This window comes from Manis pentadactyla, chromosome 12 (genome assembly GCF_030020395.1).
Source record: "Manis pentadactyla isolate mManPen7 chromosome 12, mManPen7.hap1, whole genome shotgun sequence".
NCBI classification, from domain to species: Eukaryota; Metazoa; Chordata; class Mammalia; order Pholidota; family Manidae; genus Manis; species Manis pentadactyla.
In genome coordinates, this window is record NC_080030.1 from 2,138,914 (window position 1) to 2,163,252 (window position 24,339).

A 24,339-nucleotide genomic window follows, 5' to 3' on the forward strand; every position below is an offset into this window, starting at 1 on the left:
GCCTGCTCTGGAGGCTGGACATGGAGAGCACGGCGTCAGCAGGGCTGGGTTCCTCGGCCCCGGCGCTCTCCCGCCGGCAGGGCAGCCCTTGGCATCCCGGGGCTCGTAGGTGCATCACTTGAGTCTGTGTCACCACTTGACTCTCCCTGTGTGTGTCCACATGTCCCTCTTTTATGAGGACACCAGTCCTTGGATTAGGGCCACCCTACTCCAGGGTGACCTCTTTTTAACTTAGAGCTGCAGAGACCCTATTTCCAAACAAGCCCACATTCCCAGAGACCAGGGCTCAGGACTTCAGCATATCTTTTTGGGGACCGTGATTCACCCCACAACAGCGGTGAAATCTGGGTCCACATCTCTGAGTTTCCTGGGGCTGCTGTAATAATAGTGCCACAAACTGGGTGGCAGGACAACTGATCCTCTTACATCCTGGAGACGGTTAGTGAGGTCCAGGTGAGGCAGGGCGTCCCTCCCTCCAGAGGGTCTGGAGGAGGGGCTTTCCTGCCTCTCCCAGCTTCTGGGGCTCTGGAGTTGGTTTGACTTGTGGCTGCGCCCCCCCCCCTCAGTCTCTGCTTTTGTCTTCATGTGTCCCACTGGGTTAGGGCCACCTGACCCCAGTATGATCTCATCTGAGCTTAATTACATTTGCAGATTAGCTATTCCCAGAGGGACGTGAATTCTGGGGGGGATGCTATTCAGACTTCTACCCTGCCCAGGCCTTGGCCTCCGAGAGCAGGGGGTAAGGAGCGCAGTAGCGCCAGAGGAAGGTCTGATTGGCTCGCTTGGCCACTCAGAGGTGGCCAGGCTGTCACATGGCACAGACCCGGTTGCTGGGGTTGGGGGTCTGTTCTCAGAGGACAGGAGACCCCCAGGAGCTTCTGCACTGTCCAGGCCTGGGTTTCTTCAGGGCTGTGCCTCACGGTCTCTCTGTGGGCCTTTTGGCCTCAGTTCCCCACCCCCCATAGCTCACACTGTCCAAAGAGGATTTTGACTTGTTCCAAACACATGCGAGCACATGGGGCAGGGCCTGGCCTAGTGCCGAGCATCCTGCCCTACAGCTGGAGTTGGCACTACACACTGGTGATGGGCAGCAGCGTTGGCGATGCAAAACCAGGGGATAGTAGGCAGGTCACTCTGCCCTGGTAAACCTGTTTCCACACTAGAAAATGGGAATGTGGGTGTCCAAGTCCCTGCCCCATGGCAGGAGAGGCCTCCCCTTGCAGGGAGTGCTAGTTCGATCCCGCAAGTGAACCAGGGCACCTGACTACGCCTGTGTGCTGGCGCTGGACACCAGGACCACGCAGCCCTGTTCCTGTCCTGGGGTCTCCAAGGAGGTGATGACAGACCTGCTTCTTACGAGAGCACAGGAACAAACAGAACGGGGCGCTTCCTGCCCTGTGCCTCCCAGAAACGCACAGCTGTTTGGGATTTATGGGGAGGCTGGGATACTGTGTGACATTCTGGTGGGGCTGGAGGGGGCGGAGTGGGCATGGGGAGGCCAGCTCATTTCTACAGTGTTCTTTATTGAATGCACCAAGGGGGCCGTTACCCACCCCAGCTTTCCAAATGGTATCCCCATGATCAAAGCCAAAAGGAAGAACATGTGGACCACATTTGAAGTGGGTTAAAAACGAGGAAGCACTAAAGGCCCTTTGGTTTTTCAAAGATCCCAAATGATTAGAGAGAAATATGTTCATTTGAGGCAGAAAGTCCTACGCTGGCAGTTCTTTATTCATTATGCATTCCCGCAGTATACCCTGGGGGGCTGTCATTAGTCTTAAGATGAAGCAGCAGAGGCCCAGAAAGGGTCAATGACCTAACTATAGTCACACAGCCTGTGCTGGCACAACCCCAAACCTGGCCTACCCCTTTCTGCGTTTTCAGCCACATGAGCTACCCTGCCTTTCAAAGGACAAGGCTGGAGCTGGGGTTTGAGGCTCAAACACCTTAGGAGAGGCCACCATGCTCCCTGCCACCCTGGGAGTTAAGTGCCTCAGAAGATTTTCCTGAACCTCAAGAGTGGGAGAGAAGCTGAGAGATTGGGCCTGGTTGTCTGAGGAACTAAAACGAGACTTCTCCAGAATCTGGAACGACCGTATAGAGTTCGTTCACTCATCATTTACCACCCACAGTGACCGCACTGAGTGCCTACTGTGTGCGCAGGCAGAGCATTGAGCAAAGCAGACACGGACCCAGCCTGGCACAGCTGGTGGAGGACGCTGACTTTAGACAAGCACAGTCGTTTACGGTAAGGCTCTGGTTGGTGAGGGTCAGGATGCCAGCAGAAAGGACACCAGGGGATGTGTCTTGGGATTCCTGGAGGAAGTGACACTGCAGGTGGGACTGCGAGAGGGTGGGGTGCTGGGCCTCTTACCCTGGGGCCACCCAGCTGTTCCACTTCCTCGGGACCCCTCCTCACTTTCCCGTGCCCACCTGGCTGACAGGACCATCATCAGGGACCTCGGGCTCTTCCTGGCGTCTGACCACGTCTAGTTTTTAGCCTTTCGGGTCCGGCCCTCTGCCAGTGCCCCAGGCCACTTGGAACCCCATCTGAAGCCATCGTCTCCAGTTATTGTGTCCTGCCCCCAAGCCCCCCGCTCCCGGGACAGAGGGCCCCGGAGGCCGTGCCAAAAGGCCAGCTCACCATCCTCGTCTCTGAGCCACTGGCGGGCACTGAGCAGACGCGGGAGCGGAGGCGTCTCCACCCACGTGAAGAGGCTTCCTGGGTGGGGCGGCGGTGCCGGGTGCGGGGCCCGTGGGCAGCAGTCCCTAAATTTCCTGGGCGCGACAAGTGGGCTGGCAGCGGCGCATGGGCCGGAGGCCCTGGGAGGCCTCGGCGGACTCGACCCGCGCCAACGCCGCTAAGGCGCGTACCCACGCGCCAGGACCCCCAGCCCGCCACCCAAGCCCCGGCCGCGCGGCCCCGCCCCGGAAGTTTCCGTCCCAGAGTTGACCACGCCCCGCGGCGCCGCCCGGCCGTGACGGCAGGTGGCGAGACTGTGACGCCACGGAAGCTCAGCGGGGCAGCCAGGCACGCGTCGCCATGGCGACGGCGGGCGGGCCCGGGCGGGCAGCGAGAGCCCCGCCCCCCGGAGGGTGGAGGAGACCCAGCTCCCTCCCCTCGCGCGCGCCTAGGCAATCGCTCGCCTCCGACGGCCCCGTGAGCAGCCACCCACCCACCTCGGAGCGGCCGCAAAGCGCGGAGGCCGTCGTACAGAGCCGCCCGGGGGGCTCAAGGCCCCGCCCCGCGCTGTGACGTCGTGCGGCGCGGCCGGCCGGCGCCTGCGCAGTGGGCGCGGCTTCCCTGACGCCGGGCGTGAGCCCTGGCCGCGGGCGACGCTGAGAGACGGGCGAGCCGGGCGCCCGCGCGGCGGGGACGGCCCGCGCCGACATGCGGAGGCCGGCGGCGCGGGAGCGGGAGAGGGGGCCCGAGCGGGCGCCGGAGCCGCACTCGAAGAGCGAGCGGGGCCCGGAGCGAGGTCCCGCGCCGCGCTGCTGAGGAGCCCGGCCGCTGCCCGCCAGCCTCGGGCCACGGCCACGGCCGCGGCGGAGGCCGAGAGGTAACGACTCGCGCGCTCCCGCGCCAGCCGCCCCGACCGCGCGCCCCGGACCTCGCCGCTTCTACAGCCCGCGGACCCCGCGCCCCCACACCCCGGATTCGCGGGCCCCTCCACCCCCCCCCGGACCCCGCCGACCCTACAGTCCGCGGAACCCGCGCCCCGGATCGCCGGACTCCCTGCAGGCCCTGGACCCGCGCACCTTACCGCCCCTAAACCCCGCTGACGCTGCGGCCCAGACCCTCCTAATCTCCACCCGCCAGTGATCCTGCACGCTCACCCAGGCCCCCCTGCACCTTGCTGACTCCCACACTGTGGACCCCAACTCCTCACCCCCGCCCTTTTGCACTCCAGATCTTGACCCCCACCCCCAAGTCAGACCCTTCCACCTCTCATCCTCTCCGGTGCCCACACTAAAGACCTCGTTATCCCGCACGAATTCCTCCAATAATATCCTGCCGTCCCTACTGTCCCCTTGGCCCCACTCCACGTCTTCCTTTGTTGTCCCCCAAGCCCACTGCCGACCCCCCTTGTCCCCTAACCCTCCAGCGCTCTCCCCTGGGTCCCTACCCTTGTCCACCTGTCCATCTCCCCTCCGCACGCCGGCACACCCGCTCCCTGCCTGTGGGCAGGGGCCTTCATCAGGAGGGGTCTCCTCGGGGGCGACCTGGTGCCTGGCGCGGCTTAGGGGTTCCCAGCTCTCGGCCTGGCTGCGCCCTCCCCCTTCCGCCCTCGCCACCAGTTTTGTTTTCCGGAAACACTTCGGATCTGGGGGGGGGCGGTGAGCTGCCTGTGGGCCCCAAGCCCCAGCCACACTGGTCCCCTCCCTACCCTGCTCCCCTTTGCCCAGCTTTCTGGGGAAGCTTTCATGTGAGGGGCTGGGGAGGCTTGGAAGATGCCTAGCAGTGACGTCTAGGCTGTCGGCCTAGGCAGGCCGCGGGGTGGCTGGGTTATCCCCTTGGCCTCCGGATGGCATTGTTTTCAGGAAACTGCCCAGGTCTGTGTGCGTAGGTGGAGTCCAGAATTTTTCCCTAGTCCCTCCAGAGAGGGACCCAGGCCTGTCCAGTGTCTGGGCCTCGGGGTTGTTCGCATGCCATCCTGTGGGGCTCCTGGTCCTCCAACACAGACAGGCTCAGTTGGTGCTCCCTGGCCCCTGTAGTTGGTAGGTGTGAGAGGATGGAAAGCGGCCGCGGGGACTTGCTCGGACTGGGAGGGGTTCCCTGTGAGGAGAGCGGGTGGGAGCCGGCCCCCAGGTGGGGAGGGGAAGCTTGCGGTCGGCACCAGTAGTTTGTTTCTGTTTTTCGCTTGTGCCTCCACACTCTGGGCTCTGGGCCGGGGGCTTCCTGCAGTGCCCCCAGGAGCCAACTCAGGCCTGTTCACTCCCCCTCGCCTCTCCTGGGCCCCACATGCTTTGTTTGCCCCCTTCTGGTGTCGGTGGGCCTGTTGTTGGGGGGTGGCTGGGGTCCCAGGGGGAGGGCCAGGGCCTGGGCTAGGGAGCCGGTTGTATCAGCTGCATTGGGCAGGTGGAGATATGGCTGGTGGTTGGGTGGGGGGGGTTCCACAAGGAGCTGGCGGGATCCCCCCAAATCCCCACAGCCCACCCTGCAAGCAATGGGCAAACCCCCTGGGGCTCTGCATTGGCCACTGCCTGGGCCTGCTTTCTGACTGCACTTGGAGCCTTGTCGTGTGAAGTGGCTTCTTGTCTGACTTGGATTTCTGCTGATGTCTGTGAGGAGGCGTGGGGACAGCAGCTGATACCTGGCTCTGGGAGCCCCGTGCTCTGAGGACAGACCCCGCACAGACTCACTCCTCTGAGCTGCTGGTCCGACCCCGTCTGCCTCCCCTCATCCTTTTTACTATCTGTCAGTTACCTCTGGGGTGCATGAGGAAATAGGTGAGGTTTTCTTAAAATCAAAACCCTTCCTCTCTGCTCATTCCAGCCTTGGGGAAGCCAGCATGCCTGCTGTTAGTTTGGGAGGAAAGCTGGCCAGGGCCACTTGCATCCATGGGGGTTTACAGGTGGGTCTGAGCAAGCTCTTGGGCAGGCCTGGGTGCCCCCACCCTCCCAGTCACCACAAGACCGTACTTAGAGGCGGCCGTGGGGACACCCAGTAACGTCTTCCCCGTTGACTTTGCTGCCCCTCCTGAGTCCTCACAGAGCTGCCCCAGGCTGCCTTAGGAGCCATGGGGTCCCTCATCCTGGTTGTGGGGTCAGGTCCCTGTCTTGGCAGCTGTCTCCCAGGGGCAGGCAGAAGGCCTGGGGGTGCAGTTTGGCCAGGGTGCCAGCCCTAGGTCTCTGGGGATGTTGGGTGGGTTGGCCGCTTGTGCTTTGCCCTGAATGGGAGACGGGCCCTGGGAAGGAGCCCAGGTGTGCAGGTTGGGGCTGTGGTCGGTCTGGTGTCGCCAGGGTGCAGTGGCTGCGCTCACCTAGTGAATGCCTTGCTGTTTCGTCCAGGTGGTGGCCACGCTGGGGCGGGTCCGGCCTGCGCTGGGGAATGCTCCAAGGGTTGTGTCTCTCCGTGCTGGTGCACTCTGGGTTGCCGGGGAGGGGGTGGGGCCCAGGTCTGGTTGGGCTGGAAAGCCCTGCCCCTGGCACTCCACATCTGCCCCCAGTTTGGGAGCCTTGGGGGCCTGTGCCATTCCACAGATGAGGAAGTTGAGGCCCGAGGCTTTGTTCATGAAGCTCTAATGATGGCCACCCTGTGCCCTGGGAACTGCCCTGGCGTGGGAGTGGGGACCCCGGTGGCTGGGCGCTCTGAGCACCTGCTTGCCTCCTGCCCTATCCCGCAGTGGCAGCCCCTTCTGCATGATCTCCTGGTCCTGCACCCGCCTGGTAGGCCGAGGGCCATGGAGAGTCGTGCACCACTTCCTGGCTCGGGAGTCATGCCCCACCCTGCCCGCAGGGGTGGTCCCCACTCAAGGTCCTGGCCCCAGAAGGCCTCGTGTGCTCTGCTCACTCAGGGCAGCGCACAGCCACTCCTAGGAACCCCCACCCAGATGCACCCCTGACAGATGTTTCTCTTCTGGAGCTCAGAGGCATCCTAGGGGAGGCCGCGTGTGTTTGCAAGTGCTCCCTTGGGCAGGTATCAGCGGTCGGTGACTAGCGCACCAGACCTATGGTGCAAAGCCTGCTCTTGGGTCCAACGAGCTGTGTGGATGGAGGCAGCCGAGAGGACCCTGGGGCAGGTCTGCGCAGGCGGCCCAGCTGAGGTCCCGCAGGGTGGACCAGGCGCAGATGTGCTGTGGTCCCACGCTACCCTGTGTCGGTCACACTCCCTTCTGGGGTCCGCAGCGGGAAGCTGCCTGTGCTATGGGGTCTACAGGCCCATGGGACGCCTCCACAGCTGGTAGGAGTCAGGGTGCTTGGGAGGCCCCCTCTCCTTGTCCACAGAGAGTGGTGAGCCCTACCCCTAGACCCTTTGCTGGCCCGTCTCCAAAGCTGGGGGCCCTCTCATGCCCAGGCCCAGCTTCCTGTCCCACAGCTGCTCCGGTACCAGCTTGAGGGTGGTGACAGGTGTTTTGGAGGCATGGGTGCTCAGATCCCCCAGGGTGCTGGCCTCTGGCCCCTCAGAACAGACTTGGCTACATGGGGAGCTGGCAACACACAGTGGACGTGGTTGAACACGAGAAGCAGCAGCTGAGGTTCCTTTTACTTAAGTCGGTGTGTCCGTGGCAGCCGCTCAGCCCTGTGGTTGGGGTGAGAGCGCTGCTGGGATGCTGAGGTGCATGTCTAACTCGTGGCGCACCGTCACTTGGGAGGTAAGTTTTCATTAGAATTACTTTGAGAAACACACAGAGTTGAGTAGAAAATGTGGCCCTTGCCACCAGGGGCTTCTGCTGAGGACTTGCTGGCTTGGCTCTGCCGGGGCTGCAGTGTCAGAGTAGCAACTGAAAATGCTTAGCAGTAGGGCTTGGGACCCACTTATGCCAAAGATTGTTCATTGCTCATCTGAAGTTCAGCGTTACCCTGGGTGCCCTGTGCGTTACCCGCTGCATCTGTCCACCCTAGACTGGCGTCAGGCCACGTAACCATGGGAGGGCTGGGTGGGGCTGTGGCGGGGCAGTGGGGGCCATTCTGCCTCCAGGCCGGCCTTGGGGGGCTAGAGTCAGGGTGCTGCCTGTTCATGGGGACCAGACTGGCTGCTCTGTGGCATCTGGCCAGAGGCAGGGGTCCCTCCAAGTCTTTCACCATCACCAGTGCTGCCTGACCCACGGGTGTGTGGGGCAGCCTCCCAAGCATCCTGGCCCAGGTCTGGAGGGCACTGGGGCCTGAGGTCATGGGGGGCCTGCTGCCAGGCTGCCGTCTGCCTCATGCTCCATGTGGACACCCCTCTCGGTGCTTCTGAAATGCATTGGGACCGTGTCTGTCGTGGAAGCCTGCCAAACACCCCACTGCAGGACGTGTGGCCGGCCGCAGCCGCCCTGTGTGTCAGACTGTGGTCTGCATGGAGGAACCCGTCCTCCGAGTCCTCTTGCATGGCTTTGCTGAGGTACCACACTCCCTGTTCTTAGAGATACAGCTCACAGACTGTGAGACTCCCCAAGGGTTGCGCTGTCACAGTGTTGTGTAACCAGCACTTCTAGTTCCAGAATGTTCCCATTTGGCCGTCCCGCCACCCCCTCCCCGGCACCCACAAGCCCACGTTCTGTTGGTGGATCCGCCTGTTGTGGATGTGTCGCAGAAAAGGGGTCACACTGTGTGGCCCACACACGTGTGGTCAGAGTCCGTCCATGTGTGGCGTGTGGCAGGGCGTCCCTGCTCCTCGTGGCTGCGTGGTGCTCCGCATGTGGACGGACATGAGTGTGTCCGCTCGTCAGCTGATAGACACCTGGGCCATGTCTGCCTTTTGGCCCCCGTGACCCGTGCTGCTGCGGACTGGTGCGTGGGGCTCGGGTTCCCTGGATGCGCACTGGGCAGTCCCGCGCTGAACCAATTGAGGGGTCAGCAGCTGCGCTGTTCCCCGGCCTCCAGCCTTGCTCACGCCAGCCTCTGCCTTCTGGCCTCTCCTGTCCCGGGGTCTGACCCTTTATCATGGCCTCTCTGCCTCCTCAGAGTCTGGGAACCCTTACTGCTGCCCTGCATGTCCTAGAAAGCTGGGAGTCATTAGCAGGTGCCTGGTGTCCGGGTCCTACACGTGAACATGTTCACAGGCATGCTGGCCTGTGGCCGGGGTCGTGGGCCCCCTGCTTCTGTCACCTCTCTTCTGAGCAGGGGATCCGATGACAGGCCCTGGAGCTGGCCTTGCTAGGCCACGGGTCCTGGTTTTGGTGTTTTAAGTAACAAAAAGCTACACGTGCTTAATGTGCAAAGTTGAACCACAGTGAAATGTAAACAACATTCAGGAAGAATCACTTGGCATCCAGGATCCGGTGGCTCTGTTCACACTCAGCGTCTTCCCAAAGGCTGGCAGGGGGAGTGCGGAATTGGGGCCAGCCCCTCACTGGGGCCACCGCCCCCAGGGAGCATAGGTCATCCCAGCTGAGCCTTGGAAAATGAAGCCCCCACACCTTCCCCTGCTTTCTGTGCGTTCTGGGTGGGGATTCTGACTTGGGAGGGAAGGGCAGCCCGCGTGTGGGGACACCCGGGGGTGAGGACTGTGGTGGGAAGGTCCGTGGTGGCGCCGGAAGGGTGGCTGTCGTGTCGGTGGGTGGCACAGTACCTCCGTTCCAGGGGGAGCTGGCAGCTCCCCACCACTCCTCCAGGTGGGCAGGGCAGGGTTCCTCCCCTGGCATGCTGGCTGGCAGGGGCCTCGGGGCCGCCTCCTGTCCTCCCACGGGGGGGTCCCACAGCTGCAGCCTTGACCTGCTCCCATCCACCGCTCATCCTGACAGCTCTGAGGAGCTCCCCATGCTCGCTCCTGGGGTGCTGAGGACCCCACCACTTCCCCAGTGTTTGAGTTGTTGGCATGTGATCACCAGGAGGGGAAGGAGTCCAGCATGAGGGACAGAGGGGCAGTCCAGGGTCTTCTCCCTGCTTGGCCTTTGCAGAGCTGAGCCTGGAGCCCATTTCCGGACACGGACGCCTGCTTCCTCTGGCACATAGCACTTGGGGAGCGTGGCACAGCGTGGGCGTGCGCTCTGTTCTGTCACCTGGTGGAGGCCTCTGCATGGGGGACCTGTCAGCTGATGCGCAGGAGGCAGAGGGGGCTCATACTTCCTCTGTGCTCCACCCATTTCTGTTTGGCCTTCCAGTCTGTTTCACGAACGCCCTGTGCAGTCCTGAGCCCTGCCTGATGCCCTGCCCAGATGGCCTGCAGGTCCTCGAGGAGGCCGAGTTGTTGTCCATGCTTGGGGGAGCAGGTGCAGAGATCCTGAGGCAGGAGTGTGCCCTGCTAGCCACTGGGAGCCTGGGTGGGGGCTGCCAGGGGAGATGGAGGTTGGGGGGTTTTATATTTAGATAAACTTTATTTTAGAACGGCTTTTGACTCACTGAACTGCAGGGAGAATAGGTTAGAGACCCCAAGTGCCCACGCCCATCCCCAGCGCTGCGTCAGCACCGAAGCAGTCTCACCGACAGAAGCCTGCGCGTCACTCCGGCCCCTCAGGGTGGCCGCGGGTCCCTCGGGTGGGTGACCCGGGAGGCCGGGGGTGCTGCAGGACAGCCCGCCGGGGTTTTCTGGTGCTCTTCTCATGGCCGCGCTGGGGGGCAGGCCTGCCTGCCAGCCATGTCAGGGTGTCGGGGCCTCCCTGCGGCCGCTGGTCCCTAGTGCCTAGTTAGGCTCCTCCACGGGAGGCCCCGCCCCCTTCCAGAAGCCAGGGGTCACAGTGCCACGGCCCCTACTGAGGGGAGGGTCCTTCCTGCCTCTCCCGGTGTCCGGAGCTGCAGCAGCCTTGGTGTCCTGGGCCCTGAGGATGCCAGTCTTAGGTCTCCCCTCATTTGCAAGTAAGGTCTCATTGCTGGATGGTGAGGGTTAGGACACAGGGGCCAGTGCAAGGTGCATAGGCAGTCCCTGGGCCAGCAGGCATGCCGGCATGGGGTCGCTCAGGGACGGTCGCACTCTACCCCCCATGGGCCGTTAGTGCAGTGCTTCGGTGCGGGCAGGGCTTGTGAGAGAGGCCAGTGCCCCTGACAGCGGAAGCTTCCAGAGGTGCTTCCTGCAGGACTGTGCCAGACCCAGGCAGTGCTGAGCTAGGGAGCCACGTGGTGCAGCAGCGGGTCTGCCCTTGGTCAGTGGGAGCTGGGGCTGCCTGGTGGGTCAGCTCTGCCCATGCAGCAGGCCCCATCCATCATCCTGGGCCTCACGCTGTCTGGTGGATGGGCCCTGCCCACTGTCCCTGTGGTAGAGTCTGGCCGGCATCCCCAGGCCCTCTGCCCAGGCCCTTTGCTGCTTCTGCTCTTTGTTATGGGGACATAGGGATGGTACACAAGCCCACCCTGACCCAGGCCCAGCAGTTACCAGCACCGCGCCTGGCAGGTCCCTGCATAGCCCCACGTTTGCAAGGCTGCATCTTAAAACCCAGGCTCAGGTGTCACCTCCTGTCCCTCACGTGCCACAGAAGCGCCTCTGTGGAGTCCTGTCCTAGCCATGGACTCTGGTCCCTGCCCCTCCCCCAGCTGTTCGTGCCCAGTCCCAGCTCGGAGTGGGTGGTGTGCACCCCATCCCTCTTTTGTAATCAAGTTAATTTTGAGGAAACCTCACATCTGTCCAAAGGTTGTAAGGAAACTGCGCTCTACCTGCTCTTCCGGCCCCCTGCCTGGGATGTGTGCACGCATGCGTTGGGGGAGCCGTTTGCTGCCTGGTCTCCTGTCCCTTGTATGTCGTCTTCTCTCCTCAGGAGTGCTAGCTCAGTTGCCTTCTGTGCTGGGCTGCACAGCCTCCTGGCTCTCCTCTGGGGGCATGTGTGCCCAGCTCTGAGTGCACCCCACTGGCTGGCATGATGGTGTCCACGAAGGTGCTCTCCCTGCCCTGTCCTGCTTGTTACCTGCCACCTTCGACGCTGGTGTGCTCCCCATCCCTGCCTGGTGGTGGTGGGGTCCTTCACCTTCAGCTCCACCTGTTAGGTCTTTTTCTGCGCAGTCCCTTCTACCGCTGGCCTCCTCCCGGGGGCTGCCTCCCCTGCACCATCGGGGGCTACTTACTCTCTATCAGAGCATGACTTTGCAGGAACCTAGGACTTTTCAGCTGTGGTGTCAGGGTCTGGGTCCCTCTTGGGGAGCAGTGCATAGATGCATGCCAAGACATGGTGCAGGGGCATGTGGCTGCTGGGGTGCTGCGGTCCTGGGCCTGGGGGAATCCAGGTAAGGTGCTGCCTGCCTGCTTGTGCCATAGGTCTCTGTGGTACAGAGGTGGGCTCGGGCTGAGGGGGCCGCTGTGTCCAGTGATGCCTGGAAGGGGCCGCAGCCTGGATCCCGCCTGCATCTGGCGCTTCCAAGTCAGCACCCCTGGCTGAGTGCCCCTGCCCGGGAAGGGAGGTGCCTGCTTCTGGGCTGGGGCTGTATTGGTGATGTCAGCCAGGGACTGCGACATCACTGAGTGGGGCTTATGGGGCCTCCGCCAGGAGAGCTGGCCCTGACAAGATGAAGGATCCCTAGAAGAACCCGGCAGATAGGCTCGCCTGCGGGATGCACAGCCCTGACCCAGAGCAGCCTCTGCGTGACCCATGCGGTGTGGGGGCGCCTGTGGGGGGCAGGGAGAGGCGGTGGAATGGGGCTGTGCTGCCTGGGTTGACACTGGGCTTATCTGGGAATGGGAGTCTCCTCCCCTGGGGTCATTGTTTTGAGCTCTGGTGCCTGAGCCAGGGCTGTCGCCACACACTGGGCTCCCGAGAGGACTCAGGTTACCCTGCTCCCACCAAGAGTGCCGGTGGACACGCGGCTCTGGGCCTAGCCCTGGCTTGGCACATGTTGTCCCCGCTCCCCACAGGCCAGCGTGTGACTTGATCTTACTGTCCCACGAGTCCCTCCTGGCCTGCAGAGCCAGGAGAGGACCCAGATGCTTGGGGCGGGGGCGCTCAGGCCGTGCTGTGTGGGCCACCTTCCATAGCATCTGCCCGTCTGCACTGCCCACCAGGTCTGGGGATGGCAGCTCCTGTTGGCAGCGTGGGCAGGGGCTGTCCGAGAGGGCTGGGGTCTAGGCCCCTCACACACCTGCCTGGGGTACGGGCTCCTGGGGCCAGCCCCGGCTATCGTGTGCTCACGGTCACTGGTGTCTTGTGGGGTCATGCAGGCTGAGAGGCCCCAGGTGGGGCAGCGTGTGGGTGCATGTCTGGTTTTGTGTTGGTTGTGTATCCTCACACCGAGACTTGATACTCCACGGTGCCCCCCCCCCGGAGAGGCGTCCTGTGGTCCCACCCCGCCTGCTACTTAAAGCAGGCTTACAAACAGTCATCCCCCTCCGGAATGAGACCCCAGGAACGGGGTCTGCTGGGGAGGCACACACCAGAGGAGACAGCGCAGAGGGGTGGGAATGTGGCCCACTGCTGCTGGCTGCCCTGGGCCTCAGGTCCCCCCAGGACATGGGGACAGAGAGCTTAGGGGGATGAGGGGTGCGTGGCAAGTGTTTGTCGACAAGCCCAACCAAGCACGTATGCCCTGTCCCCACGGTCACGGTCCAGGTTCCTGGAGGAGAGTTGCCAGTCCCCGGGCCTCCTGTCCTCACCAGCTACAGCCAGGGTTTCCAAGGGAGTTAGGCTGTCATGCCAGGTGTGTTGTCCAGGAACAGAGGTGCCCGGCTGCGCAGTCTCTGCAGGATGGACAAGGGCTGGGGCTTCAGTTTTCTGCCCTTGGAGATTTCCAGAAACAGGCACTTTTTGTAAAAACTGTTGCTTACTGTCCGTGGAGTGTCAACCTCCTGCCCCTTCCCACTCCTCCAGTCCCTGGGTGTTTCCAAGACCAGCTGTGTGCACAGCCCCTGCAGGCCCCCTGCGGCCCGTAGGAAGTGCAGACCCTACAACCCCCAGTGGCCTTGCCTGGAGCCAGCAAGTGGGAGCCGGGAAGGACGCGGCGGTGCGAGGCGGCCAGCAGCTCTGCAGGCGCTTGAAACAGTCTTGTCTGAGCCAGGAGAGGTCACTCTCCGGATGGCCACCCACAGGCGACCAAAGCCCATGTCCACAAGACCTGCACCGTGTCCACCACGTCATGACTCACGATGGCCAAAGGTGGAAACAGCCAGGTGTCCGTGGACAACACACATGTCCACCCACACAGGTAGCATCACGCAGCCACAAACAGGAATGGAGCCCTGCCATGTGCTACACGTGGACGGGCCCTGAACACACAGTGCTCAATGAGACACCAGACACACAAGGACCCCATTTCTGTGACACGTCCACAGACAAAAGGTGGGCTCGTGGGTGCCAGGGGCTGGGGAGGGGAGGGTTACTACTCATGGGGGTGAAGTGACCCCAACTGCACCGCTGCTACTTCATCTACCTATGAAGAAGATAGAATGTTCTGGAACTAGTAAGGATTGTTGGACAGCTTTGAATATATGAGAAACCACTAACTTATACACTTAAAGAGTGAATTGTACGTGCTTTACGGCTGTATAGCTTAAGTAACAATAAACCAGGACCTTAGAAACAAAGCGTGCTGTCCCCTCAAGTAGAAAAGGGGCCGGCTTTGCTTCAGGGTTTCTGCCGCCCCCAGGGCGTGCCCCGGAGCAGGGGCGGGCTCCGAGGAGGACCCTCCGCGGCAGTCTCCATGGCTCTGGTTTTAATAGCACCTGGTGTGTTTGTGTAGAGGCGACTTCAGGCACAACCCCGAGTGCCCTTGAAGGGACTCCTGCAGGCTGCCAGGGGCATATGGGGGGCAGGCTGCACGGGCCCAGGAAGCACGGGCGCCCTCCTGGGAAGTCACTGGCCCCAGCCCGTCCAACCCCCTCACGGGTTCCAGGCTGTACAGAGGCAGTGAGGTGCCTCTGGTGTGGGGACGGTGCAGGTCCCTGCAGCCCTGCTGTGCCCTCTCGTGTCCAACCCTGCTCCTCATGGGTCCGCCCCCCACACCTCCTCACCCACTCTGGTCCCCAGGTCCCTCCGCAGTATGATCCCCGAGGAGGCTGGTGGAGGGTGTGAGTCTGGACAGGGCCCTCTGAGCAGGCGAGCCTGTGAGCCGTGTGCGCACAGGCGGCTGTGTGCGTACCCCGTGCCCCTCAGCCTTGCGCTGTGGGCTGGCTCTGCCCACTGTGGGCCCTTGCAGGCTCCTGTGGGCTCAGTGGAGTCTTGGCCCTGGTCCCGTGAGAAGCAGGACCTGGTTCCAGCCGTCCGTGGGTCCCTCTGCAGCTGGCCAGGCCCTCGATGGTGGGTGAGGGCACCCCTCCCTCTGCATGGCAGTGGGCGGCAGACCCCTGTGCTGTCCTGGCCGATATGGGAGCTGCGGCCAGGCACCTATGGCCTCCTCTGCCCCAGCCTCCGCTTTGATTAGTGTTGGTGGGTGAGGTGAAGGATCTGTCCCCATGCCAATTTGGTGCCCACATTTCAGGTCACCCCCTGTCATTATAACCATTCACAAGCATTTGAGGGGGCACTGTGCCATCACAGATGTCAGAGGCCTTGACTGTGGGGATGGGGGACGGGCGTGAGCTGGGTGGTGGCTGCTCAGGTCCTGACAGGAGTGTGAGCAGGCAGGACCCCCCGTCCAGGCCTTCGGGCAGCCATGGTCCGAGTCGGTGGGGGGAGCATTTATCGGAGCAGATTCAGGTTCTCTTTTCAGGGAGCTTCCTTTGGCTTTGCAGCGAGAATTAGCCTGGGGGGCCTAGAGGCCAGGGCAGAGCCGGAGCCATAGGCAGGCGCCCCGTTGCTTCTCAGGGCACCCAGCCTTCTGCTGCCCAGTGTGGGGGTCTCCACCTCCCTGTGTCCTGGGACTTCTCAGTGCCTGTTGAGCCACAGCCACAGCCTGGCACCCCAGGTCCAGTCTGGCCTTCCCGAGGTGGCAGGCACCGCCCGGGCCTGGCCGGCCCTGCCAAGCTCTGAGCGCACCTGCCTGCCTTGGCAAAGCCTGAGTGAGGGGCAGGGCCCTCTGTAGCTCCCTGTCTCGCTGCTCTTAGCCAGCCCGGCCCTCACCTAGTAGCTGGCCACGGCCATAGGCCTCTGGAACTAGGCCCCGGGGGCCTCAGTGTCACCAGGACCCCATGGGGGCTGGGGGCTGGGGCGCAGGTGGCTCTGAGGCCTTGGGTTTCAGGTGGGGCCTGTCTTCTGGCCTTGGGGGCCTTCTGCGGCGCTGTTTGTCATTTCCCCCCTTCTCAGGGGTGTCCCTCAGCCTGGTGGAAGGTTTGGAGGAGGCTCCTGTCCCTCTCTGCGCCCAGGCTTGGGCCTCCCCTCCTGGCTTCAGGATGCTAGGGCCTCTGTCGCCACCGGCCATCAGCTGTCAGCACAGGGTCCTCAGGTCGGGGTGTGCAGGCACGTGACAGCGTATCTCACCTGGACACAGGCGATTGGCAGCAACTGGAGTCACCCCAGCCCTGGCCCTCAAAGTCACAGTCACACTCGTGCCCTCAGACATCCTCCCCGAATGCTGCCCCACTGCTCACGCCCTGCGTGGTGTCACCCTCTTGGGACCCCTGCCGGGCTGTGCTCTGCACCCCGGGCCACATGGCAGGCGGGCAGCCTTGTGACCAGTGCCTCTGTTTCTCCAGCAGCTGGGAGCCACGAGATTTGAGGCAGTGGGACCTGCCAGCAGGATGTGGCCTCCCCTTGCATGTGACACCGAGGGCACCGAGATGAGCGCCTCAGCCGGGCCCTTGTGAGCCCCCGCATACCACTAGCAGGGAGCCTGCCAGGCCACCATGGGGCACTAGCCCCGAAGAGCCACCCGTGACCTCAGGTCTCCACAGACCCAGGATTCGCACGGCAGCAGAGTCACCGTGGAGAGGCCAGGGTACCACAAACTTATGGATTTTGACAAGAAAGGAGGGAAAGGGGAGTCAGAGGAGGGCCGGAGAATGTCCAAGACCGGCAGCCGGGCCAGCCATGGCGTCCGGAGCTCGGGGACCAGCTCGGGGGTCCTGATGGTGGGCCCCAACTTTCGGGTCGGGAAGAAGATCGGCTCTGGCAACTTCGGGGAGCTCCGGCTAGGTGAGCTGCACCCCTTTGCATTCGGGGGGGGGAGGCCAACCAAATGGGGCTGCCCCCACGCCCAGATGCCCCCCAGTCCTTGGGACTGGGCACACAGGTAAGTGTGAGCCTGCTCCCCCAGGGTAAAGTTGGATGCAGGGGGATGGATGCTGGCCGCAGCCTGCATGTAGAAGGGCAGTCCTGTTGGGGTGTCTGGGCCCCAAGCACGAGGGCTGGGCCAGAAGTTGGCAGTCTGTAAGCCGGTGGGTCCAGGCGTGTGTGCCTGCTCAGCCCCTGCCCAGCACCAGACCTTGGGAGCAGTGGGGGCTCCTGGGCCCCATCCAGTGGCCAGTGCTGCTGGGGTCTGACGTCCCCAGGGGCCCCCATCCTGAGCCGGAGCCACCACTGGGCCATTCCAGAGGCTGCTGAGACTGGGCTTGGGCCACGGGGCCTCAAGAAGCCCCAGGCTTAGGGTTTCTGAGCCAGTAGACCAGCAAGGGCTAGGGGTGCACAGTCTGCTGGTGGAAGGGGTGCCCCGGATGGCATTGGGCCCTCTAGTGGACATGTGTCATTCAGTAGCTGACACTGCGTGAGGCACCAGAGAGGTGGGTGCCCTCCAGGCCAGCCCGGGCTCCGTGGCCCCAAGCAGCATGGTGGCCAGCTCGTCAGCTTACCTGGTGGAGCCCACTGGCCCAAACCGACCCTGCTGCCCCCTTAGGACACGTGCGTGTGTGCAGAGGCCCAGGCCTGACCTGGAGCCGGGGGTGGTGTTGTGCCCACTTTGGGGACTTGTCCTCGGGTGTCAGGATCGATAGCTCACAGTACAGGTGTGTGCAGGCAGGTGAGGGTGCACAGGGGCCGTGGGGGAGCATCAGGTTTCAGTTTAAAACACTTGAAGGCTCTAGGTGCATCTCCTCTTCCATGGCTTCTGCCATAAGCACGGCTTTGAGCATATGTGTCGCTCGTGTTGGCGGCAGGCCCTGCCTTGTGGCTCTGCGTGACTGGCCCCACCATCCGTGCTTCTGCGTAGGGACGTCTGAGCCCAGGCGTGGCTGCTGAGTGAAGCCGCCCTGAGCACCCGCCTCAGGTCCTGCATACCTGTGCTTTCACGGAAGTGCTGGTCACAGGAGTCTGTGTTACGAGATCTGCCAGGCTGATTTCCAACCAGCTGCCCCACGCCAGTGCCTGTGGGAGCTGTGGGAGCTCTGCGCACCCCTGCCCCCCTGGCCCGGGGTTTCAGGCTTTCCCGTGTGAAGTGTGTTTGTGGGTGTGAAGTGGTGTCTCCCTGTGGACTCTGCATTTCCCTGACTGTTGATATTGCCAAGCATCGTTCCTCTGCATAGAATGTGTCTTCTGGAGCTGTTCGGAAAATTACCTTTTGATCTTTGGTTTTAGGTTTTAATTTTGCATTGTTTAGGTGTGGTTTTCTTTGTGTTTATCACACTCAGGATTCATTGAGCTGCTTAGATCTGTATGTTGACACTTTTTCATTAAAATAGGAAAAATATCAGCCATAATTTCTTCAAATGTGTTTTTTTGCATCAGTCTTACCCTCTTGACATTCTCAGACCCCAATTATACATGTTCACTTCCATTTGAATCCCTTAATCTCTCAAGATTTCCCATCTGCTCATTCATTTTGCCCATCTTTTTATTTAAATCCTTGAACACACTTATAACTCTTTTAAATGCCAGCAGCTTTGGTGCCTCTGACTTTGTTTCCCTTGTTACAGTCCAATGTTCCTCCTGGTTTTCCCTTGTCTAGTGATGTTTTGAATGTTGCACATGGTGAGTGCCACATGTTTAAAGTCTGATTATGCTTCATCCTGGAGACTCATCTTGACTCTGTCAGGGGCTGGTTTTGGCTTCATTTGAGCAGGCTGAGAGCAGACATTATTCAGCCTGGAGTCGCCCTTCTCTCAAGGCGTGGGCTTTCTGGGTTTTCAGCTGTGAGTTCAGGGAGGCCTCCACGCGCTCATGGCTGCAGCTCCAGCTCTCTGCAGCCCCCGGAATCTTCCTTCTGCTTTGCTTACAGCCCTGCAGGAGTCCTTCTGTCAGGCCTTGTGGACGCTCCTGCCTCCTGCGCATGCAGTTCATACTGCTCACAGTGGCGAGGCTCTCAGAGCCCAAGGCGTCTCATGCCAGCTCCCCAGAACTCAGAGCCGCAGTCAGAACAAAGGTTTCTTCTACAAGTCGGAGAATAAAATGGTCAGTTACCATTAAGGATCAGTAGGACATCGTCAGAATGTAAAATGTCTCTGTATCAGAAAGCATCATCAAGAACACACATAGGCGAGCCACAGATTGGGAGCAGTATTTACCGAGCACCATTGAGAAAGCACCCGTTCCCACGCTACAGGAAAGGACAGCTCAGTGACAAAGACACTCTGGTTAAAATGGGCAAGAAACACAAACAGACCTTCCAAGAGCAGACCGTCAAATGGCCAGGGTCACTCCTGCCCCGTCAGCTGTGGAGGCATGCAGCGTGCTGCACCCCTGCTGGCATGGGCCTGGGCCCACCCCCAGGAAGGCCGTGTGGCAACATGCACCACAGCTCTGCTTGCAGGGGACAGCCCCGGGTGTCCCCGAGGTGACTGGGTGAGCCACCAGGGCGCGTCCCTGCAGTGGGATAGGTGCTACTCAGTAGAAGACAGGAAGCCCACTTGCGGCAGCACAGAGGAACCTCAGGCGTCCTGCCACGTAAAGGAGGCCCCCTCTCAGCAGGTGAAGGTGGAGACAGGCCGGGGCGGCACTGCCTTATGGGGTTGGGACAGCACAGGACTCCCATCTGCCAAATCTCAAATGCTGCTCCTAAGCTGTGTGTGCATTTTACAGGTAAATGTCACCTCCCCAGGCAAAGACGAGCTGCAAGAAAACTGAGCTCCTCTGGGATGGTCTGGGCAGGGTACTACCCTCTGCAGCTTTGAAATGCATCAAAAAATAGGAGGTGAATGGGATAGATGCCCCAGGGCAGGCAGACTGTTCCCTGCACGACCCAGGCAGCGAGGCCGTGTGTGTGCTTCCCACTCTCTCATGTGTTTGAGGCTCCAGAATGTTGGGCTGAACACGAAGCAAACCTGTTCTTTATGAAAACTCAGGACAAAACCCAGGACCAGGGAGCCTCCTGTCCCTGCCAGCATCTAGGTGTCAGGACTGAGTGCAGGGGACGGGCCCTCTGCTCACCCCTTCTGGCCAGTGTCAGTAAGTGGGACAAAGGGGGAAAAGACTGAGAAGAGGAAATGGCAGTGGCCCGAGCTGGGCAGCATGACGCGCGTGCAGAGCCGAGGACCCGCGGCGAGCGGCCAGAAGCGGATTTCTCTATTGGAGCACGAATAGCTGGAAGATGGAGAGGTAAAAACAGTCGTGGCAAGAGCGCCCGAACCCATGGAGTGCTGTCGGGATGGCGTGACAAAGGGTGTGCAGGCTCTGCAGCGAGGACCCGGCACGGCCAGAGGTGGATTTCCGAGTGGGCAGTTGGAGTTGGCGTGTCCCTCTGCAGGTTCTTGTGTGGACTTGGTGGCGTTCCTGCAGGGCCGGGGGAACCTTCAAGCTGCTCAGAGGTGCCCTTGGAAACAAAGGCCCTCAAACGGCAAGACTCACGCCGGGCGCACAGGATACAGCCTCCTTGGAGCACACCAGGCAGGGGCTGTGGCCATGGGGACCCTGCCTCCGCCTCTGAGGTCATTCACTGAGGTGTCCCCACCACCCCGTGGGTGGAGCAGGAATGGCTGAGGGCAGGCATCGCGTGGACTGTCCACTGCAGAGGGAGGAGGAGTGAGCCAAGGCCTCCTCCCAGGCAGGGTCTTGGCTGGGGCCTGGGGGTCTGGCCTGTCCTGCCGCCCTGATGGCCAGTTGTGGGCGTGGAGCCCTAGGGAGTCCTCTGCCAGACAGGACTATGACCAGCCTTCCCCAGGTGGCTTCTGGCCAGGGGCTTCTGACAGGGTGGGCGCCACAGGAGGGGGCGGGGGGGGCGGGCAGGGCCCGGGTCCAGGGGGAGGGGCCTGCAGGATGAGCCCCCTGGGGAGTGGGGGAGTGGGATGCCCCGGGGCTGCTTGCCAGCTGTCTGCAGGTCCTGGCTGGGGACCAGGTGGGTGTCAAGGGGAAGGTCCCATCTGGAATTAGGGACAGGCCCAGGGCTAGGGGCAGTGAGGTAGGGGTGGATGAGTGGGGGCACCTGTCAGGGGTGTGCGCTTCTCTGGCTTGGCAGCACAGGTTGCTGAAGGAGGAGGGGGTGTCTAGGGGTCTTTGTTGTGTTTTCGCTTTTTTGATGGGAGAAATTGGGGGAATAGGGCTGGGGGTGAGCTGGGGGCTGGTCCAGAGCCTGGGGAGGGTGGTGGGTGGGACCTTGTGGGCGTGCTCTTTGACCTGGAGCTGGGCACAGCCCGTGGTGGGCAGCACCCCTGGAGGGTCGGGGGTCTGCCGCTTGCCCGTCCCCCCACTGCAGTGACTCATCTTTCTTCCGTAGGAAAGAATCTCTATACAAATGAATACGTAGCAATCAAATTGGTGAGTCCGCCCTTCCCCCAGCCCCCCAAGCCAGGGCCCTTGTCTCGCCTACCCCGGGGGTCCCGAGCCCAGGCAGGGTCTGGGCGGGAGGAGGGAGCGCGAGGGCGTGGTGACCGATCCCGTGCGCCTGGTCCCGTAGGAGCCCATCAAGTCCCGGGCGCCACAGCTGCACCTGGAATACCGTTTCTACAAGCAGCTCAGTGCCGCAGGTACGGGGCGGGCACGGGGGTGGCGGCGGTGGCGGCGGGCGCGGGCGAGCCTGCGTGTCCCCCTGTGTCCCCGCGTGTCCCCGCAGAGGGCGTCCCTCAGGTCTACTACTTCGGCCCATGCGGGAAGTACAACGCCATGGTGCTGGAGCTGCTCGGGCCCAGCCTGGAGGACCTGTTCGACCTGTGCGACCGCACGTTCTCGCTCAAGACTGTGCTCATGATCGCCGTCCAGCTGGTGCGGGCGGGCGCGGAGCTTGGGGGCCTGGGAGACCGCGGGGGGGGGGGGGGGCGGGGGGGGGGGCGCCGGGTGGGGCGGGACGCAGCGACGCCCAGGCCTGTCCCCAGATCACGCGCATGGAGTACGTGCACACCAAGAGCCTCATCTACCGCGACGTGAAGCCGGAGAACTTCCTGGTGGGGCGCCCGGGCACCAAGCGGCAGCATGCCATCCACATCATCGACTTCGGCCTGGCCAAGGAGTACATCGACCCCGAGACCAAGAAGCACATCCCGTACCGCGAGCACAAGAGCCTGACGGGCACGGCGCGCTACATGAGCATCAACACGCACCTGGGCAAGGGTGAGCGGCGCAGGGGCCGGGGGGCGCGGGCGGGCGCGGGGGCCGCGCTGACCTGCTTCCCCCCGCAGAGCAGAGCCGCCGCGACGACCTGGAGGCGCTGGGCCACATGTTCATGTACTTCCTGCGCGGCAGCCTGCCCTGGCAGGGGCTCAAGGTGGGCGCGGGCCGGGGGGCGGGAAGGGGGGCGCGGACCTGGGAGGCGCCCGTGGGGGAGGGAAGGGGGGGCGCGGCCGGGGCGAGCTGACCGCTGTCCCGCAGGCCGACACGCTCAAGGAGCGCTACCAGAAGATCGGGGACACCAAGCGGGCCACGCCCATCGAGGCGCTCTGCGAGGGCTTCCCAGGTGAGGGCCCCGCCCCCCGGTGCCCCCGCCCCGCCCCGCCCCGCGCCCCCGGCCCCGCGCTGAGCCCTGCCGGCTCTCTGCAGAGGAGATGGCCACGTACCTGCGCTACGTGCGGCGCCTGGACTTCTTCGAGAAGCCGGACTACGACTACCTGCGCCGGCTGCTCACCGACCTCCTGGACCGCAGCGGCTTCGTGTTCGACTACGACTACGACTGGGCCGGGAAGCCCCTGGTACGCGGCTGGCCCCTGGGGCGGCCCTGCTCCGGGGGCTGGGGTTCGTTAGGCGGGGGGCCTCTGGCATGTGGGGAAGGGCCGCAGCCCGGCCTCAGCGCCACGTCCATCCCCTGCAGCCGACGCCCATCGGCACGGTCCACACCGACCTGCCCTCGCAGCCGCAGCCCCGGGACAAAGTCCAGCCACACAGCAAAAACCAGGTGAGGTCCGGGCGAGGCCCCCCTGCCCCGTGGGGCGGGGGGCGGCCGCGTGACCCCTGCCCCTCCCCGCCAGGCCCTGAACTCCACCAACGGGGAGCTGAACGCGGACGACCCCACGGCCGGGCACTCCAACGCGCCCATCACGGCGCCGGCGGACGTGAAGGTCTCCGACGATACCAAGTAAGGCGCGGGCTGTGGCGGGGGGTCGGGTGCCCTGGGCGGCCCCACCCACTGCCCGCACCCCTCCCCGCAGGTGCTGCTGCTTTTTCAAGAGGAGAAAGAGGAAATCCCTGCAGCGACACAAGTGACCCGGGGTGGTGGTGGCCTGAACCCCTGCCGCCGTGGCCGGGCAAGCTTGTCCCCTGCCGCGCGTATGGCCGGGCCAGTGGAGCCGCCCGCTTCCTCCTCCACACGAGACTCCGGCCGCCGTCCCCACGCCCGTCCAGTCCGCCCCTCCGAGAGCATTAACTTTTTAAAACAAGGAAAAGCAAACGCGGCCCGCCCGCTGAAGTGAGTAGAGCGGCCGCGCGCCAGCCCACCCGGTGGGTCATAAAATCCAGCTTTTCTCCTCGATCCAAAGGCCGTTTTCTCGAGGGGCGCTGCAGGCCTTGCTGCCGGGGGTGAGCCTGCCCCGGGCCTCCCTGAACCGAAGGGCAAGGCGGGTGGGGGCAGCCCCCCCAACCAAATCGCTGCACCAAAGCTCGGGCCGGCGGGGTGGCCCCTTGGGGTGGCCCTGGGCCTCACGGACCCGCGTCCAGGGTCTGCCCCGGGGCGGCCGCCTGCATGGCCACTCGTGCCGTGGGCCTCTCACTTCCGTACGCGCAGAGCCCCGGCCGAGCCATGGGAGACAAGCGCCTTAAAGCCGGGTCCTAGCCCCGAGGCGTGTGCGGGCTGGGCAGCCCTGCCGGGCGGGGGCCTCAGCGGTCCCCCGAGGCCTGCAGCCGCACGGGGCAGAAGGGCCGGGGGCAGCCCAGCGCGGCGTGTGCGTCTAGGTCTTGCTTTACAAAGTGTACAGAAATGGCACTTCATTTGTCTGATGCTTCCTGGAAGCCATAGAACTTAGGGGCTTTTTTAAAAAAAAATAAAGGAGAAGGAAATCTCGAGTGTGGTGTCCAGTCTTTCCAAGAGGCTTGGCTGAGCCTGGTGGCAGCTCAGAGGCCTGCGTTCCTGGGTGGGGGGACAGGCCAGGAGCAGGCACGGCGGCACCCTGGCCTAGAGCTGGTCAAAGTGACAGACGCCCAGTCCATGTAAGAGCTGCGTGGGTTTGCTGGGGAGGCGGCCGGCAGAGAGAAGGGCTAAGCAAGGCGGCCACTGCAGAACTGCTGCCCTGGTAGTTGCACGTGCACACACTGAGGCAAGTGTGCAGGGGACACGGTACCGGCTGTGTCTGGGTGGTGGGCTCTTGAGTGTGCCTCACAAGTGGGAGCCCCGGGACGGCCCCTGGGGGTCCTGACTGCACCCTGCTGGTGCCTCACGGGAGGCTGTGGGGAGGCAGGGCCTCTGCAGGTGCTGAGGCCACAAGGCAGGCCCCCATGGTGGGGTGAGAGCTGTGGCAAGGACAGGGGCGCACCAGAGCCTCTCCGGGTCACAAGGACACGGAGACGGAGGCATCTGTGGCCCCTCTTCAAGAACCAGCCCTGCCGGCGCCCAATCTCCAGCATCCAGCCTCCAGGACCTCGAGAAATAGTGTCCTGAGAAAAGGCCAGCGGAATCCCCCAG

At 63.0% G+C, this 24,339-nt stretch overlaps 1 protein-coding gene across 5 annotated transcripts; it reads left to right on the forward strand.

Moving 5' to 3' along the window:
• The first annotated feature begins 3,343 nt into the window (after window positions 1-3,343).
• On the forward strand, window positions 3,344-23,723 carry CSNK1G2 (casein kinase 1 gamma 2). Of its 5 annotated transcripts, none has more exons than XM_057489662.1 (12): window positions 3,344-3,560; window positions 16,130-16,568; window positions 21,013-21,053; window positions 21,193-21,262; window positions 21,349-21,497; window positions 21,662-21,842; window positions 21,916-21,996; window positions 22,101-22,185; window positions 22,269-22,417; window positions 22,537-22,620; window positions 22,694-22,800; window positions 22,874-23,723. In XM_057489662.1, the coding sequence occupies exons 2-12, from the start codon at window positions 16,385-16,387 to the stop codon at window positions 23,132-23,134; spliced, it is 1,392 nt and encodes a 463-aa protein (XP_057345645.1). In that variant the 5' UTR covers window positions 3,344-3,560; window positions 16,130-16,384; the 3' UTR covers window positions 23,135-23,723. The 5 variants fall into 5 exon arrangements, with proteins under 5 accessions (XP_057345645.1, XP_036746494.2, XP_036746495.2 ...); XM_036890599.2 differs by having other exon boundaries at window positions 3,347-3,560; window positions 21,608-21,842; XM_036890600.2 differs by having other exon boundaries at window positions 3,347-3,560; window positions 16,133-16,568; window positions 21,608-21,842.
• Window positions 23,724-24,339: the final 616 nt, after the last annotated feature.